This window comes from Hoplias malabaricus, chromosome 2, assembly GCF_029633855.1.
Source record: "Hoplias malabaricus isolate fHopMal1 chromosome 2, fHopMal1.hap1, whole genome shotgun sequence".
In the NCBI taxonomy this organism is placed as follows: Eukaryota; Metazoa; Chordata; class Actinopteri; order Characiformes; family Erythrinidae; genus Hoplias; species Hoplias malabaricus.
Genome location: NC_089801.1, coordinates 31,681,637 through 31,698,825, shown reverse-complemented (window position 1 = coordinate 31,698,825; position 17,189 = coordinate 31,681,637). Strand labels below are relative to the sequence as shown.

The 17,189-nt window shown below is 40.4% G+C and overlaps 1 protein-coding gene across 7 annotated transcripts in view; it reads left to right on the top strand.

Annotated features, from left to right (window-relative positions):
* The window catches only part of abr (ABR activator of RhoGEF and GTPase), a 145,929-nt gene that overhangs the window by 115,738 nt on the left and 13,002 nt on the right, over positions 1-17,189 (top strand). The window contains exon 1 of one of the 7 annotated variants that reach the window (XM_066658598.1): positions 12,879-13,381. The exons of the other annotated variants lie outside the window; for them this stretch is intronic. Within the exon in view, the coding sequence (XP_066514695.1) occupies positions 13,226-13,381 (156 nt within the window). The 5' untranslated portion in view covers positions 12,879-13,225. Of the gene's footprint in view, positions 1-12,878; positions 13,382-17,189 lie in introns of those variants that run through there. 7 annotated transcript variants of the gene reach the window in all.

Sequence of the window (17,189 nt, the reverse complement as noted above, 5' to 3'; positions counted from 1 at the left end):
TGGTCCAGTTTGATGCTGTAATGCTTTACAAAGGAGCTATTCCACACAAGGCTGTCTAGTCAGATTTGTGAGTGGATATATAAGCTTCTTCAAATCAAGGGTTTCTCAGAACACAGTATTGCTCTAGATGTAGTGTTGATAGGCCTGTCACACCAAACTGAAGTCATAGTAGTAACAGCTCCAACTGACAATATAAATGAACTTGCCTCTGTTTTAGATGTTAGTTTATGGACTTATTTAATTGCATTTTATTTCACTAATAATCTCATTTATGGTGCAGTGTACAGTGTACATTTTAGGACATCTTCAGACAAAACAATGTCATATTCTCAGACTAAATACGTTGTGTGAGAAGAAGGCATCAAGTAAAGTAAGCAAGCTCCCTCAGGTTTAGTCTTGAATAGAATCTTTTAGCATTCAGGTCATACTTTTAAACAGAGGTCTTCAAAACCATATCTTTTATCCAGGTTCCAGGATTTTACAGGGGCTGGCTCGTATGACTGTACCTGACTGTTAGGTGAATTAGCAGTTGCAGCTATAGTTCATACCAATCGGCTGTTTTAAACCCCTGCCTGGAACCTGGATCCAAGATCTAGAGTTGAAGACCTCTGCTTTTGAGATGTAATGGTTATATAATTAAACCAATGACTTTGCAAAAGAGCCAGCTAAGGACCCCCTCTTCATCTTGTGCTGTATAGTTACTTTAATGAAATTCTGTTATGAACAACTCTGAGGGATTGACGGTCACACCCTTGAAATAAATGCAACCCCATTATTATTGAGACATCTAATAATTACTATTTTATAACGAAAACTAGCTACAGTGCTGTTTTACTCAGTTCATAAGGTCATTATGCTAATGATACCATTTTTTGTTTTAACTCTATCATTTTAGTCCTTAAAAACAATAATAATAATAACTGAGTGGTCCTAAATTTTATAGTGTTATCGCACTTCTCAAGGCCTTTCATGACGGAAGATTTTCATCTGGCTGACGTTCAGTGAACAAATGAAGGATACCGAAAGGTTAGATCACACTTTTACAGCCTAGAAGAAGCAATGAATTCCAGCCTTTTTTAGACACTCACTCTCTGAAAGACCGGCATGCCTCAGAAAACTAAAATTGACAGAAATGTCAGTGAAACATTTTTGCCTGGCCTTTTAAATGCCATTCTCTTCTACTTCCTTCAGACGTTGGCCACCTCTACTTAGACCCCCACTGGAGTTTTCACTTGCTATTAGAGCTCTGGCAATTAATACAGGCCTAAAGCTTTAACAGAGTAAGATTTATGCCTGTGACCTTCAGGTTTGTTGCCCTTCTGTGGCTCGTGTTTGTGATTGCACCCTGCTGTTGTTTGAGATAGCAGGTGGGTTTGGTGGAGGCAGTTTTCTGGTGTTTCCCTGGTAGTGAGCAACGGTAAAATGAAAATAAAGCTCATGGAAACACATTTGCATTCTAATATTATTGGCACTTTGAAATTGAGCATTGAATTATTTTTATTATTTATTTATTTATTTATTTATTTTTGCAGAGGTAGTCTTTCCTCAATCTGATATGTGTTGGCTTCAGTGCACAGGGCACAGTTTTCCCTTATTTGGCTGCTTTAGTTCTGAGAATGAATGGAGAGATTTTCCCAGCTATCAGCTCCTGGAATTCCCCTGCTTATAGTCCTCTGTTGCTCTGTAGATTCTACTGTGCTGCTCCCAGCCTCAGACCAGTCCTTCATCAGCCTCGAGAGCAAAAGTTCAGCTTTGGTGTTTTGAGGTGGTACAGGGTCATTCAGTGGAACAAAAACATGGTCAAGAACCTTTAGAGGTTTTTTCAACTTCAGAAATGTTCATCACTCTCAGGAATTATGGATAACAGGGAAAAACAAATCAGGCAGACGCCATCCTCTTTCAACTTTGGCTTTTACAACAGCAAAGGACAAATCAAATAGACAATGACAATGATTATGCGATTTGCAGGAACTGTTTTGTTAAAAAAAATTAAAATAAAATACACGTGCAACACAAGGAACATGCATAGTCACCTTGTTCATCATCATCCAGAAATGATTATTGAGAAAACTTTTATGGTACCACAGTGTATGTGTGTTAAAGAGAAATGATCAAGCTAAGCTATGAATTTAGTTGTACATTGTTTCATAAATACATAATATCTGGTATTTGTTTATTTCTGAGTATTTTATCCTCTTCGTTTACACAGATGCCATGAAGCATCATAGAGAGAATTGTCTTGCAATATACTAAGTATTACGGAATCATTGTTATTGTGGGCAATGTATCGTGATAATATCATATCGTGAGGTGCCCTGCGATTCCCACCTCTAGTATTTAATATATCAAACCTCAGGAAAACAAAATATTTTAATTCATATCAAGTATTAAGAAAATGATCTACTGCTCATGGAGCTGCTGAAAGCATTTGGAGGACTGTTTGATTTAGTGCATGTGAGCTGCGAGTTGTTGATATTTGGCCAGTACTGCTTTAAATGGATGGAGGAGAGAGCTTGTGCTCTTTTGGATGGTAGGGCATTGCCCTCAGCCACTCGGGAGCTGTTTATTTGTTGCTCCAGCTTGTGTTTTCCACTGACATGTCGTATGACAATAAAATAGTCTGTCTAAAAGTCTATTTGAAGTTTTGCCACACACAATCATTCAAGGAACCTGTATGACTGTGGCCTTTAACCTGTAATCTAAACAGTAGATTACTTTACTAAAAGGCTATTGCAATTCCGCCTGATTTACTACCTCCCTCTGTACACTTTGTCAGTACATGAGTGTGTGTGTGCGTGCTTGGCCAAGTGCTCGGAGGGTTGTGTTATTTTCCCCGTATCTGTTTCCAGAAGCAGTTGTCCAAATGGGTCAAGACCCAAATAAACATTGTATGCAGAGTTATCAGAAGATGATGATTATTATTAATAGTATTTTACTTTCTGTTTGTCTGTTTTTTTCTCAGCCCAGTAGTATTTAATATTGAATATAATGTTGAATATAACAGTAAGCACTGATTACAATAAAAAGCACAAGGACTCAGGAACTGACGAGTGAAGAAGTGGCTTCTTCATTAAGGTGGATGTGTATTGTAGGTGGTGTATGGTTCAGTGGAGAAGTCATTGCTGGAGGATATTTCTGGGTCATAGCTTGTGTTCTCTTTGCAGCTTTCTTGTCTGTGTATGTGAGAGAGATAGAAAGAGAGAGTGAGATAGAGATGGAAAGGGCAGAAGAACAGGCGGGTATAAAGGTCTGGATGTGAATAATGGATGAGAACACGGCTCACATGGTTTAGCCCTTACATTTTATAAGTTCATTCACAATGTGAGATGGTGGTTACACTAAGTCAACACTGTGTTTTTGTGTGTGTGAGGATGTATGTAGTAGCGTATACGGATGCCAGTGGCAGCTATGTGACCCTGTTATTGTAGTTGGATTCAGTAGCTGACTTTGAATGGGTCCAGTGTGAATATACAGTGTGTTTTTACTGGATGATTATTCAGTCATGATGATCAAATCAATGTGATTGGATGTTAATGCCAAATGTAAACAGGACCTATGAAGAACACAGGGCAGAATATAAATGTCTTTATTCCTGTAGTTGAGTTTTGGGATTCTGACTGTGGGCGGCTGTGGTGTCATGTCTCTTCTGCAGTGCTGCGAGGAGCCACTTAGTTTCTCTGCCCTAATTCTTTGCTTTCTGAGTTTCAGTCACGACCAAGGCAGCCTAATTATTTTCAGGTGAATCATTCACAGAGCTTTCTTTTCTCCGCTGTTGCCCTGGTCCAACCTCAGCATAATGATGGTGATCTGACCACAGCTCTGGTCCTCACTATCCTCCATCAGGATTCATGTGTGTGTGTGTGTGTGTGTGTGTGTGTAAACAAGTGTGTACTATTTGAAACTGCGAGATTATATCGGTTTATTAAATATGTTTTGTATTTGATTTGACCAAGTCTATCAGATGTCAAATTTGAGCATAACTTTCAGATCTAAAGTTTGAGTTACTGAAAATGTCCTTATGGTTACCGTGCAGATTTGAGATGCACAGTTGCCATGGTTACTTAGCTGTGTGGCTCTACAGAAACAGGCTGATGATTGGAGCAAAGTTATGTTCCCGTTTCTCTCTCTTTCTCCCTCTTGATCTCTGTCTCTCTCTCTCTCTCTCTCTCCCTCTTGATATCTCACTCTCTCTCTGTCTCCCTCTCAATTGTTTATTACACCTTCATTGTTCCCTTTCTCTATCTCTCTCTCACTGTCACTCTCTTTTTCTGTTTCTCCTTTCTTCCTTTATTTCCTTATGTCTTTCACTATTTATCAATCTTCTTTTCCCCTCTTAAACTGATAATGTTGTCTCTTTTCCTGTTGTACATTTTAAATAACCAGTTTATTATATAACCAGTCGGTCACGCTGTACTGAAGCACAGCAGCACCACACACACACTCACACACACAAACACATGCCAGTGAGCGTGCAGCATTCTATACCCAACTCTGTGTGTGTGTGTGTAGTGATGTCTCTTGTGTGTCTCACCTTTAAAAAGAAAGAGTAGGAGTGCACTGCTCTGGATTTGCTGTTTGCCTGGATAGGGGAACGGTGATGAATTATGTAAACTCTTTTATAACAGAGGTAGTGCGAGGTAGTAGCACACGCACGCAAAGTGTGCTAAGGTAGCTTCCAACTTGCTAAAAGATGCTCTTCCTTCCCCCTCCAGCGTTCTTGGTGAGACGGCCCGTCTCTCTGGGTGTGTACAGTCTAGTACCAGGTTCGGCTGAGCTGCATCTGCTCCCAATCGCTACCAGATGTTGGTTTCCATTGTTTCTGCCACAGTGTGAGACTCTGCAATTCCTTCTTTCTCTCAGGAGTCTCAGGCTGGAATGTTGTGTCTTCGGTAGCAGATGATCTGTGTGTGTCAGGGTTAAAGTTTGTAAGTGTGGAACATATGAAAACCAGAAAGTCTTATAGCTAACCTGCCTTCCTTTACTATAACTTCGCTGTTTTCTGTCAAGAAAAGCAGGAGCGTCTGTCATGTCCTCTAAAATGGCTGCAGCTGCAGAAAAGCACACGGCTGTCTTTTGTTAAAGGAGTTTCCTGTAAAGTCTTCTAACATTGTACCTCCTGCTGAGGACCTGCTTTGGCTCCGTGGAGGTATTTAAGCCTAGGCCGCGTGACAGTTAAGTTTCTGCTCTAACAAATCACAGTGACTGTAAAAAATGTTTAAATACTACTGGTTTAAAAACCCTAAAAATACCTAAAATACACTAGTATTCCCAAGTAAGCATAACTGAAGATGAAAAAAAAGTTGTTTTAAATAATAAACGCTCATTTATTTTACCAATTATAGATGAGATGAGAGGCTGTTGAGCTGCACTGGTTGAACATGCACTACATTGTATGAAAGATGACAATATGATATAATATAATGTAACGTATTTTACTGCACTGAATCTTAACTTATATTTTACAAGCTTCAGCTCACATGCTCTGACTGTATTTGCTCCCACATCTATTTTAGAGTTTGGACCTGTCTCAAATTTTCACATTAAATAAACATTAAACTCCTAGACCCCCACAAAGACTATTTTTAATGTCTGTAGAGAAACGTTATTTTTACCACCATTATACCATATGGAGTCTAGAGCCGTCTGACTACACTCAACCAACCAAACCCGACCCTGCTGTTTTGCTCTAGGACTTCAGTTCTGTTTATGTTAGGAAGCCAGATCACAGAAGCCATGTGGAAAGAAATGAGTGGAAGTCATCATGAGTTCAACTCTGATCTCTCCATTAAGTGCTGCTGAAGGTTGATTTACAAGCCGTGAGGGAATCGCTGTTGTTTTAATGGTAATTTGTCGTCAGTTACAACAGTGTGAGCGAGAGCCTGGAGGAACAGAGTTGACGGAGTAGACAGAAAATAAGAGAAATGGCACACAAGGCAGAAGGAAGGTTGAAGATAGGCATTAATGACATTATCACTGCAGGATGAGCATGCGTTGGCCTCCGGCTGCATCCCTCCATCCTCTGTGCTGTGCTAACGATGTTAGCATTGTGTTTGGCCTTGATAAGGAAGCTCATTAGAGCCCACTATGGCAGCGATTGCAGGGTGGCCTTGCCTGTTATTGATCGTGTTTGTGTGTGGTTACAAGCCGTAAAATAACCTGGTTTGGACCCACTGTGGCCACCGACACAGGGCTTCTTTCACTCTCTGAAAAGATACTGATCTCATCCTGCTGTTGTTGCACAAGTAAACCCATACATGTAAATACAACACACACTAATACAGCACCATCATGTCAGTGTCAACTCAACATACTTGCAGGAGAACACTAGCTTCTTATTCTGTTAGCTCACTTTTCAAAATATTTAATACAAGCTAAATGACCCTAAAATCGTAAATGCAATGAAACCTGGCTCTCTGTGTCAAACTATGAAAGAAACAAACAATATTGAACAACCAGCGTTCCCTGACAAGCTGTGATATGTATAGGTTTCAGAACTAACGATGCAGAGATTGCAAGTTCTGCTCAGCAGTTAGCACACACTGCATCATATGAGCTCAGTCCAGTGAGTCATTTGTGTGGAAAAAAAATGTTGTTTTCGATTGAAGTGTACTGCCAAAATCAATAAGTACAGTTAAGTATTAGCATGTGCAGATCATCTCTCTGAACAATCACTGTAAGTTCAGTGCACAATCCCAGCTCATCCTGTTGAACGTTCAACCACGCCTGCAAACACAGGCTCATACACTGTTATATGGAATGTGTTGTGACTGCAGTAATAACTGTCAATTGGAGTTTAGTTAAAGTGCTAGATTTCCTCTGTAGCTGTCCGGTCTTCTTTTGATTGTTCCGATGGTATGTAGCTTTTTGCCTTTTCTCACCTCTGTCACAGCTCTATCTTTTTTATACATTCACTGACCTCTTTCTTCTGTCACAAGCACTGAGCTCTTTGTCATCTCTCTCTCTCTCTCTCTCTCTCTCTATCTGAATTATTAAATCTTTTGGATATTCTTAACTTTGTGGCCTGTCTCCATCCGCCTGGAAGTAGGTCACAGTAAACACACTGTAACACACGCTTGTCATGTCGTGCTTGCACACATAAATCCATACATACCCTTGTGTCCATTCCCTTTAAGCCCCAGTGTAATCCGATATAGAGTATGGCTGTTTAATCAGTGGTATTATTACAAATAAAGGTTTGTCTTTGGGTGATTTATGGCCTGTTGGATCAGGTTGTAACAGATGGATCATAATCTTCAGCCTGAAAACTTGAAGATGGGAAGTATGAACATAATGTTTCCTGGGCTAAAGTCTGGTCCACACTCAAAACTTGTTGCAGAGATTTATACATTGGTTCTGACCAAAGTATCAGAGCCCTAGGCCCGACTAAAGGCTTAGGGACCGAGTCATGCTGTAACCGATAAGACTCCTCTTAAGCCATCTTATAATTAAGGAGCTTAATCTCAAGACTGAAGTCTAGAGGTGTGAACTGTGATTATACAGTGGAATATGGAGGGGGCTTTAAGGAATTTGAAAGCTGTTCCTACAGAGACATATATGGCCCTCTATCCACTTCCTACAGCCAAGCAGATGTTTACCTACACACTCCTTCATGGAAAGTGAAGGTCTGAGAGAGAGAGAGAGAGAGAGAGAGAGAGAGAGAGAGAGATACATAGTAAGCTCTCATCTGGACCTGAGTTATTGCATTTCCTCTTCATTAAAGGAGTGTGGGGGTTTTGCATAGAGAGTGAACAGAAGAAAGACCTTTTGTGCGTGAGAGAAATAAAAAGAGATCCCCCCCTTGTTTTGGCTTTGCCTCAAAAGTGAATGTTGTAATTCTGCAGCCACTCTCACTTTTAAGAGCTGTAGCAGTGTCTAAGGGTTTATGTTCATCCATGGAGGCCACTGTATAGTGGGGGGATTTCCAGGTCACTTGTGCATGATTGAAAAGGTATGTATGTGAGGGCATTATTGTGTGTATGGGGTTTTATGTGTGTTTGTCGGAAGGGGTGTGGGGAGGGTCGAGATATATATCACTGGAACACATATGTCTGGACCAAAATCTGTTTACACAATCGCTTTTGTGGGAACTTGTCTTCATAACATGCTATTCCATGTGTTAGGGTAGTAGTAGTTATGCTTAAGATAGGATACGTTTACACAAAATTAATGGAACTTTGTAATACTGTGTGGGGGTGTGTGTGTATAAATTGTGCTCCTATAACCACTGTCTACATCTCTATTGAACTGGTAGCAAACCCATTAATAGGCATTTATTTCAAATATACTTCCCAATATTATTTAAATCTTTGTCCCTTCTCGAAAAGACTGGAGTCCCCTTGTTCAAATACAGCTTTTAAATGGTAAGAGTAATTCAGAATGCAGTAAAATAGTGGTCAGACATTATACATTAGTTTAATTTTACTGCCATTTATTGGTCTAATTTAGATCAGTTCACTATGATCTTTGCTCTCACTGCAGGGTCACTGTGATGTATTACTTGTTCTTTTTTTTTTTCCTCTTCACTTGATTGAGGTAGGAAAGTTAAGCGACAATTGGGAGTGGCTGAAAGACCTGTGGCAGTCATAATTATGCAAATGGTCTATTTGGAATCAGTAGAGCTGAGGTGTAATAGACACTCATAACCGTGACTTCTGGTGCCCTGTGAAACGACGAAAGCATTTTTTTTTCTGAAGAGTCCTTAGAAGACAAAAGAGATGAGTGAGCCGCATGAATAAAACATTGTCTCCCCCCGTTCTGGATAAGTGTGTGCATCTGTGTGTTTCCTGTGTGGTTTTGTGAAGCAGAAAGAGCCTGTTTAGGGCTGGAATACTTACTTGCTGTCAAATCCATCTTGCATCATAGTTTCTGTTATAATTTTATTTTTCCCCCCCTGCCTGGTCCCTGTCATAGGATATTTTTTGCAGCGTGGCTCTTGAGCATATTGATTTGGCAGGAGAGGGACGCTGCTACTGTAAATATTGTTACCATGGCAACCAGGCTGAGGCTAGGTGGGAGTCAAACACGTGCCTCTAATCAATCAAGGTTGTGCACTGACACGTTAGCTGCCCCTTAGGTGCTTTGTATGTATACACACACACACACACACACACATCTGAAGGATTTGGTTCTATGCTAATGGTGAATCTGCTTTTGTTCTTCGTCATAAGGCGTTTGATCTGAGATTGGCTTTGCGTTCCAGACATGAAAGAAGGGCTGGCTAATACGGCTTTCCCTGAGACAGACAGAGAGTACACACACACACACACACACACTCACCTTTCAGCCTTACAGATGAAAGGCCACAGCCCCTATCCTTTTTTTCCACCTCCATTTCATCTCTGTCTTTCACTTCACTTCACCTCCCTTTACCATCAGCTTTTTTTCCAAGGTGGACTACCGTTATAGTACACCTACTCTCACCCTGATTGTAAATATACCTCTAATGTTGTACCAAACTAGGAACTCAAATCTTTTTGTACATTTTTTATGGTGAATGTCTGCTTGTACAGACTTTTTTTTACTTACGTTTACAAGTTTACAACTGGGCTGCAGCAGAAATATGAAGACACCTGAACATTCACTTATTACACAGCTTCAGCTCTTTTATAAAATGGTGGAACCTCTGATGCTGTTCCTATGCAGTTCTTCATGCAAAATGTTAATGCAATTGTGTTGCTACCCCCCATAATAGTAGTCCTGCGACAAGAGAGATTCTCCACAATTGTCCACAGTTAGACAATTTGTCTCTGCATTGTTTCATCATTCAGTGCTTGCCACATACTGTCTAAGCAGTCTTGTTGTATCATTGCAAATGTCCTGGCTGTAAGTGCTCTGACTTGTGCTTGTTTGGTAATGCAGTGGATGCTGTGTTATGATAGCCCACCTGCTGTGTGAAACATGAAATTATTTTCCTGACACACAGGGAGCTGTGGAAAGGACAAAGCAACAGTTAGTTTTTAATGGCTGTCTAATGTTGCTGTGTTCCCAAGATGCATTTGACATTCAGGATATCCCTGTTTAATTGGTTTGTCATTTACATAAATTAACAGACAACTGTGAGCTGAGCAAATGACCTCTAATCGCTGTTTAAAGTGATGTTTTGGCAAAAACAATCATCAGATTTGCACAAATTTTCCCAAAGTAGACAATCAGTGAAAGACACAAAATTACCAAACACGTGTCTGGTGTACAAAAAAAAGGATTCTGAGAGTCTCTCTCTCTCTCTCTCTCTCTCTCTCTCTCTCTCTCTCTCAATATAATCAGCCACTGTTACTGATTCCTTTTACTCTTGCTTTCTGTCTTTCTTTTTCACAATGTCTTTCCATGTCTGTACTGTGGTGCTATGTAAACGGTGACTGTATATTTTCAGGATTACATCATGATGCTGCACTTTGATTCCAGTCCGAGGTTTAAGTGATGTGTTTGTGGTTACTGTGAAACGATGTTTTGTAACAAGAGAACGTGGCACAAATGTTAGCCTGTGGTCACAACATACCAGGCTCTGTGTGTGTGTGTGTGTGTGTAATAGCCCTTCTTCGGTCACCACGCCTTCCTCAGACGTACTCATTAAGTCCATAAATAACCAGCAACATAGCATCAGCTGTGGGTGGGGGCGGCTTTGTTGGAGTGTGTGTGTTGTCTGAATCCATGTGTGTGAGATACTTGTCTGAGTATCATCTTAAAGTGTCACGCATGCAGATCTGAGGTCATCTATTCCCACATGCTGCTGTAGAAATGTCACCGAAAACAAAGAGGAAAAAATGACCCTCTTACTTACTCCTCCTCGCCCATGCTTCATTACGCTGATCCACCTGGCTTTGACATTAAAGAGGGAAGAAGAAGGAGTGGGGTCGCTTCCTTTTTTTAATGAGCAGTGGCACCATCTTTATTCATTATGAGAAAAGGCAGAATAACAAGGAGCTGCACTAACTTTTTACCAACTCAGATTAAACAAAGTGCATCGAGTATTTAACACTGATGCTGAAAATGTTATAACAACAGCACTTTGAAAATAAGTTGGGTTTCCTCTTCTGTACACTCTGAGTTGTGTCTAAAATAGAGAACAATTGTGAGAAGTGAAATTTCTGTTATGGTCTGCAGCAGCGTGGATAGTTGACCCACGTCTGTAAATGAGAGGATGCTACAGTTCAGATCCCTTCATGGTGCTCTTTGGAAACATGCCATTGCTCCACTGTGCAGCCCCCTGCTCCACAGCCCAAGAGCTTTAAACCCTTCAGCTCTACACTTAGTTTTGAACGTGGTGACCTTGAGCTCTGTGAAGCTGCTACAAAGTGTCCCGTTTAAATTTTTTGCTTTCATTACGGATTATTAAAATATTATTTCAGTGCATTATATATCCCTTGGATGAAGACAATTTTACACGAGATTTACATGATGTTTAAAATACTTTCCGTGTTAAATTGTAATAAAATGGAATGGATCTACATAACACCCAGAAGATTGTTTAGGAACTTTTCTTCTTTGCGTTTTCCTCTCTTTTTGTGAATGTACTGCTTGTGTTTGAACTCAGTTTTCTCATTCTTTGGTTTATTAGTAAACCTTTTTTTTTTTTTTATCGACCCCCTACCATTTTTCCCAGACATTCTTCTTCTTTCGAAACGATGACGCAGGCAAAGAACAAGGCCACTGCTCTTTATCTGGATTTTTAAAAATATCCCGGCTGTTCCTACATGCCTCTCTCTCTCCTTAGTCAGAGAGAGAGAGACAGATAGAGAGAGAACTTACTGCTGCAGTGAAGCAACTAGAGCATGTTCAGCCTTGACTCCTTTCATCCTCAGATAGAGCTCTTTCTTTCATTCATCACACTTTATCTGTGCCACATGAGTCTCACTGAACCACAACAGAGATTACATAGCTATCCTACTTCTATCAGGTTAAAGAGACTCCAAACTAGTCTCTTTGTTTCTAGCATATGTTGTGTATACGTGGTCGATTAATATTTATGATCATTACCTTGCATTTTTCAGTTCAAACCTGTGTCTTAGCTTCTTTTACAAGTGTGAGTTGTTTCAGTTCCTTTAGTGTTCTTTTCTTATTAAAGGGAAACTAACTGACCATAGGTCACAGCTGATGGAGGAAGAGCAGTTTCTTAACACTGGACGCACCTTTAAATTTTGCTTTCTCTGAAGTGAAACCCATTGTGTCCAACATTAATCAGAACCATTCATCCAGGATTCATTTCATTTCACATGAAATAGTCTATTTAAGATTCTTAGCCAAGTGACTGAGTTGCATTATGGGTAATGTAGTAGAACGGTCAGTTTAATCATTTTCAGATTCAGACATTTGAATGCTGTTTAATATGGATGAATCATTAGAAATTAATAGATATAATAATTATAACGCATGCTAAACAGTATGAACGGCTCTGAAACAAAGCTTGACTTGGAGAGGAAATGTCTCCTGTCGACTTCATTCTTCTACTGATGAACACTTGTGTCAGGATGTTCTCCTCACTGTAGACTGTAGGGACATAGTACTGGCTCACACACTCTCAGGGGATTTCTGCCTGTCTGGGTGATTTTCTCTCACTCTCTCTCTCGATCTCTCGTTCTCTCCCTGCAGCACAGCTCCAAGGATCTTTATTATCTTGAGTGTATTACATTACAAAGCAATAAAATTTGTTTCATATATCAGTCTATTAACCATCCACACACACACACACACACATATATATAGATCTCACTATCTCAAGTACTGCCTCCTGATAAAACAGCCACTCTTCCTCCTTGTTTTCCTCCCTCCTTATCCCCTCCCTCTCTCTCTCTCCTGCTCTCTGTCTACCTCGCTCGCTCACTCCCCTGCTCTCCATGTGTGTGTGTTTGTCTTGCTGGAAGTCAGATCTCAGGCGGTGTGGAGCCGAGCAGAGCTCAGAGATGCTGGCAGCTCAAACGGGACACATTCTTCATTTCGGAATGAATACTTCTCTCTCTGTTGATTGTTCCTTTTCTCTTGTTATATATATTTCATCTTTTGAAAGCCATTCAGAATCACAGAGACTGCATCTGATCTAAAGTTTGGAGTAGAGGAAAATTCTCAGTTTTTCATTCTTGAAGCAGTGAGGTTTTTAATTGGCTGTTGGATCTGCACAGCTGGATTCTTGAAGTTAAAGAAGCGTTTATTTTTTCTGGGAAACCTCCGGAGGCTGAGTGTGTGTGACCCCGCTGGAGCGTGTGGCTCTGTGTGTGTATTCCCGGTCGTCAGGATGACGGAGATTGTGGTGACGGACTGTAACCTGAACTCAGTGTGTGAGCGTTTGGAGGAACATTGCTGTGTGGAGGATCCTCCGGCTGTGAAGAGGCACTCCAACACAGGGGCAAAACTGTGGGGACGTGTGCGCAGCAAACTCCTCCGCCAAAAGGTCTTCTAATCTCTCTCTTTCTCTCCCTCTACATTCATCTTCATCACTGCTTCTGCTTCTCCCTCACTCACACATGGAACCAAAATCTCTGGGTTTCAGAAGAGTACTCAGAATTTGTAAACTAATTGTTTAATGAAAGCGTTTAGAGAGGATAGATATTACACATACCTGTATTTGACATAGACAAAGCTTTTTTCTTTCTTTTCTCTCTCTCTCTGACTTCTATACACCTTTCTGTCCTTCATTCCCAATGATTTCTATAGGATCAAAGTCTGTCACTGTGATTGAAGAGTGTTTCAGAATACAGATACTTTCTGCAGATAATATGGAAATTTGTCTCTGGCACCAGCACAGCACCAGTCGACTTATTGATGACCCTCTGTTTTAAATGACCAATAGAGGTGTTGCTGATCTCTATCTTCCTTATTTGATCTTTTTGTATTTTAGCTCAGGAAATGCCTCATTTTCCCCTCCCACTTTTCCCACTTTGGAAAGCTGTCAACCTTTCGTTTATTTCTGTCAACTTTCTTTTGCATTGTTTATAGCTTAAAAATGGTATCTTCTTTTAACATGAGCATTTCCTGAAGACAGGGAGAACATACAAGTACCAAAATGGCAGAAAATTAAAGATGAAGAATGTGATGTTACTCTTTGGGAGACTAAAGGTGTGTGTGTGGTTTGCAAGGCTTGTGTTGCCCAGTACTGCCATTCTTTCTTATTACTTTCTCACTGCATATTCTTGATCTGTACTTGACCTCATTTTTATCTGCACATAAGCTCACACTTAACACTGTATGCTTGAATTGTTATAGCCATGTTTGCATATAGATTTGGATAAAAGCAGAGATGTAAATGTCCCTGGAAACAGTGCACACGACTTGGCTTTATTCTCCTCACTTGTCTCTCTTTGCACTCGGCTTGTCACTAAGTGATCTGACGGCTTTGAGAGAAGCTTTTTTCCAGAATCACTCATCCCTTCATCTCTTTTTTTTTTTTTAAATATATCTATTTCATGAGCCCAGTTTGCATTCCACTATGTTTCTTTTATCCTTTTGTGTTTTCAGCCCTAATATTTCACTCATTCTTCTTGAGGCTTTGTTCTCCCTGGCGTGGGTGTGGGAGTAGAAGGTGTCGAGATTCGGCTGGACTGATTATGACCTGCAGTTAGAGGTTAATTATCACCTCTGTAACTTAGCTAAGAACCCATTATCCCCTAATGAAAGCTATTTACTGAAAGGAGACACACACACACACACACACACACACACACACACACACACACAGGCATGATCCATGCCTGAGTCTTTGCACACACAAACAAACACCCACAGACACATACCCAAACACACGTGCGTACACCTGTTTTATCTCTTTACGTGCTGGTGTGAGGACAGTGATGTCAGATAGCCCTCATTTTATGTTTACGCTCCAGACAGCTGCTGTGTCCAATTTCTAACAACTCTTCACTCTCTGTGCACTTCTGCATGCAGCCAGTTCACTTATTGATAATAGTCCATTTTAAATGGCCTTATGGGCCGTCTGACCTCATATGATCTCATTTGTCTCTGGCCTTCTCTATGCGGCAGTAAGACTAAGCAGGTGACCGTGTCCCAGGTGTGCATGCACCACTTTCTGTGACAGGCAGAGTCATGAGAAATCTAGGTCTCTCCATTTGGGGTTCTGTATGTGCACTGCCAGCACTCTGTAATTTATGTGCTAGAGGTTGCAGGCTATTTCCGAATTAGCTCAGACAACGCATTCAGGTTTACAGCTCCATAGCCGCTGAGTCAAGTCCATATGCACACTGAAGTCAGAGAACTTTTCCTTAAAGGAAAACTATTGAGTCTACAATCATATTTGTATTTAGAAACATAGTTGACTTGAAATACACTTAAAATAGAAGCCAGGGAGTGTTGACTTCTGAATTTAAGTCAGAGTTTGCTCTGTTCTGTTTGAAGTTTATGGGTATTTCTGTCATCCAGCAGATAGAAAGTAGGTAGAAAATGGAAAAAAACTATTGTATTCCTCTTTTGCCTTTGCTCAACAGCCCCAGGGCTCAGCATGAAGCCAGATTATGGGTAAAATCCACATCTCAGTTGTGTCTCATTAACATCATTACAGCATGCTTACTGCTAGCAATATGATACTGCTTTAATCTGCACTGAATCAGGCCGGCCTTTATCCTAAGATTACACACAGAGGATCGGATATACTGAGCCTTTTGCGGCATAATCAGGCAAAAATGGAATTGAATTGAATTCAATCCTATTTATAAAGCGCTTTTTACAACTGGTGTTGCCACAAAGCAGCTCTATAGAACTCCAGTTCCTTGTCGATTCAACAGTGGCAAGGAAAAACTAAAAGTATAATGCGTAAGGAACAATTATTTGTAAGAAGACTGACACTGAAGTCCAAAACATGCAGATTTTGAGCTGTGTACATGGAACAATTAAAACACTTTTCTGTTTGTGAATTATTTGCCTTTAAGGGAGAGTGTAAAACATGGGAGGCTGGTCGGTGTACATGTCCCTAATTACCTTTTCAACTGAGTTTACACAACGCTGAGGAAATTGTAGTGAGTAAAGTGAACACTAAACTTAACCGCATTGTGAAGGTCTATTGCAGTTGCGTCAAGACACATTTTGCACTGCACTAATGCTTGAACACACCTCTGACCCTGAGGGTTTTAAACACACACACACACACACACACACACACGCACACGCAGAACCATGTGTGTTCTCATACATGCCAACGCACATCACTCATGCTATTGATTGGACCTGAAAGTTGCCACATTTCTCTGCACAGTAGACGGCAGGGAATCAGTACCTCTCTGCATTATCAGGGGATTTCTGTCTGTCCATGCAATGGGTTCTCTCTCTCTCTCTCGCTCCTTCTCCCTTCTTTTTACTCAGCTGTATTGAAATAAATGGCTTGCATTTCCTTTGACACATTATTGCTGTTCTCATGAACACATATTCCTTCTATAAAATGCTGCCTTCTGACATGCATTCATCCATTTCTTTATACACACACACATTCACACACTTACTCCCTCACAATAACCTCATGTATATAAAGACCCTATTTGCCCTTTTTCACCAGCGGCCTTCTCCATTTCAAACTCTGAAACATGCATCTTTTACTCCCTCTTTCTCAGTGCTCTGAAAGACCCTTTGAGGTAGCGCTTGAGTGTGTGTTTGCTGGGAGGTTTATGAATGACCTGTATAGACACTCCTGTCCCTGACCTGGTCACAGTGTCTGACCATTACAGACCTGCATTCATCCTATAGCTTTAAACCAATAGCCCTCAGCTTATGCAGAGCCTTCCTAATTCATGAAATGTAAAAGTGACCATAGAGGAGCAAAAAGCTGCAGTCAAATGCTGGCAAAATGTGTTTTTTTCAGTTTTAATTTGAATTTTAATCTTCATTAAAAAATGTCTGCTGCCATTTACATTGTGTGAACATATGATGATGAATTAACCAATAAAAATGCTCAGGAATGAATTTAAGTGGGTTAAAGTTCAGTTAAAGATGTGTGCAACAAAGCAAAGCTACCATTTTTGATTGGTGCACCACAATTCTCATTAATATTAATTATTGTGTAAATAGAGACACGTTAAATTGCAGTTATGTTTTTTTCACTATCACATTAAAATATACTTACAAAAATTAATAGAGCATATTTAGGAAAGAGGGATTGTGAAGAAAATGAAAAATAAATACAGGCTAAGCCCGCTCACCATCGTGAACCACCTGGAGCCCTTTTGCCTCTTAAACCCGCTGCTGGTCATTTCCATTTC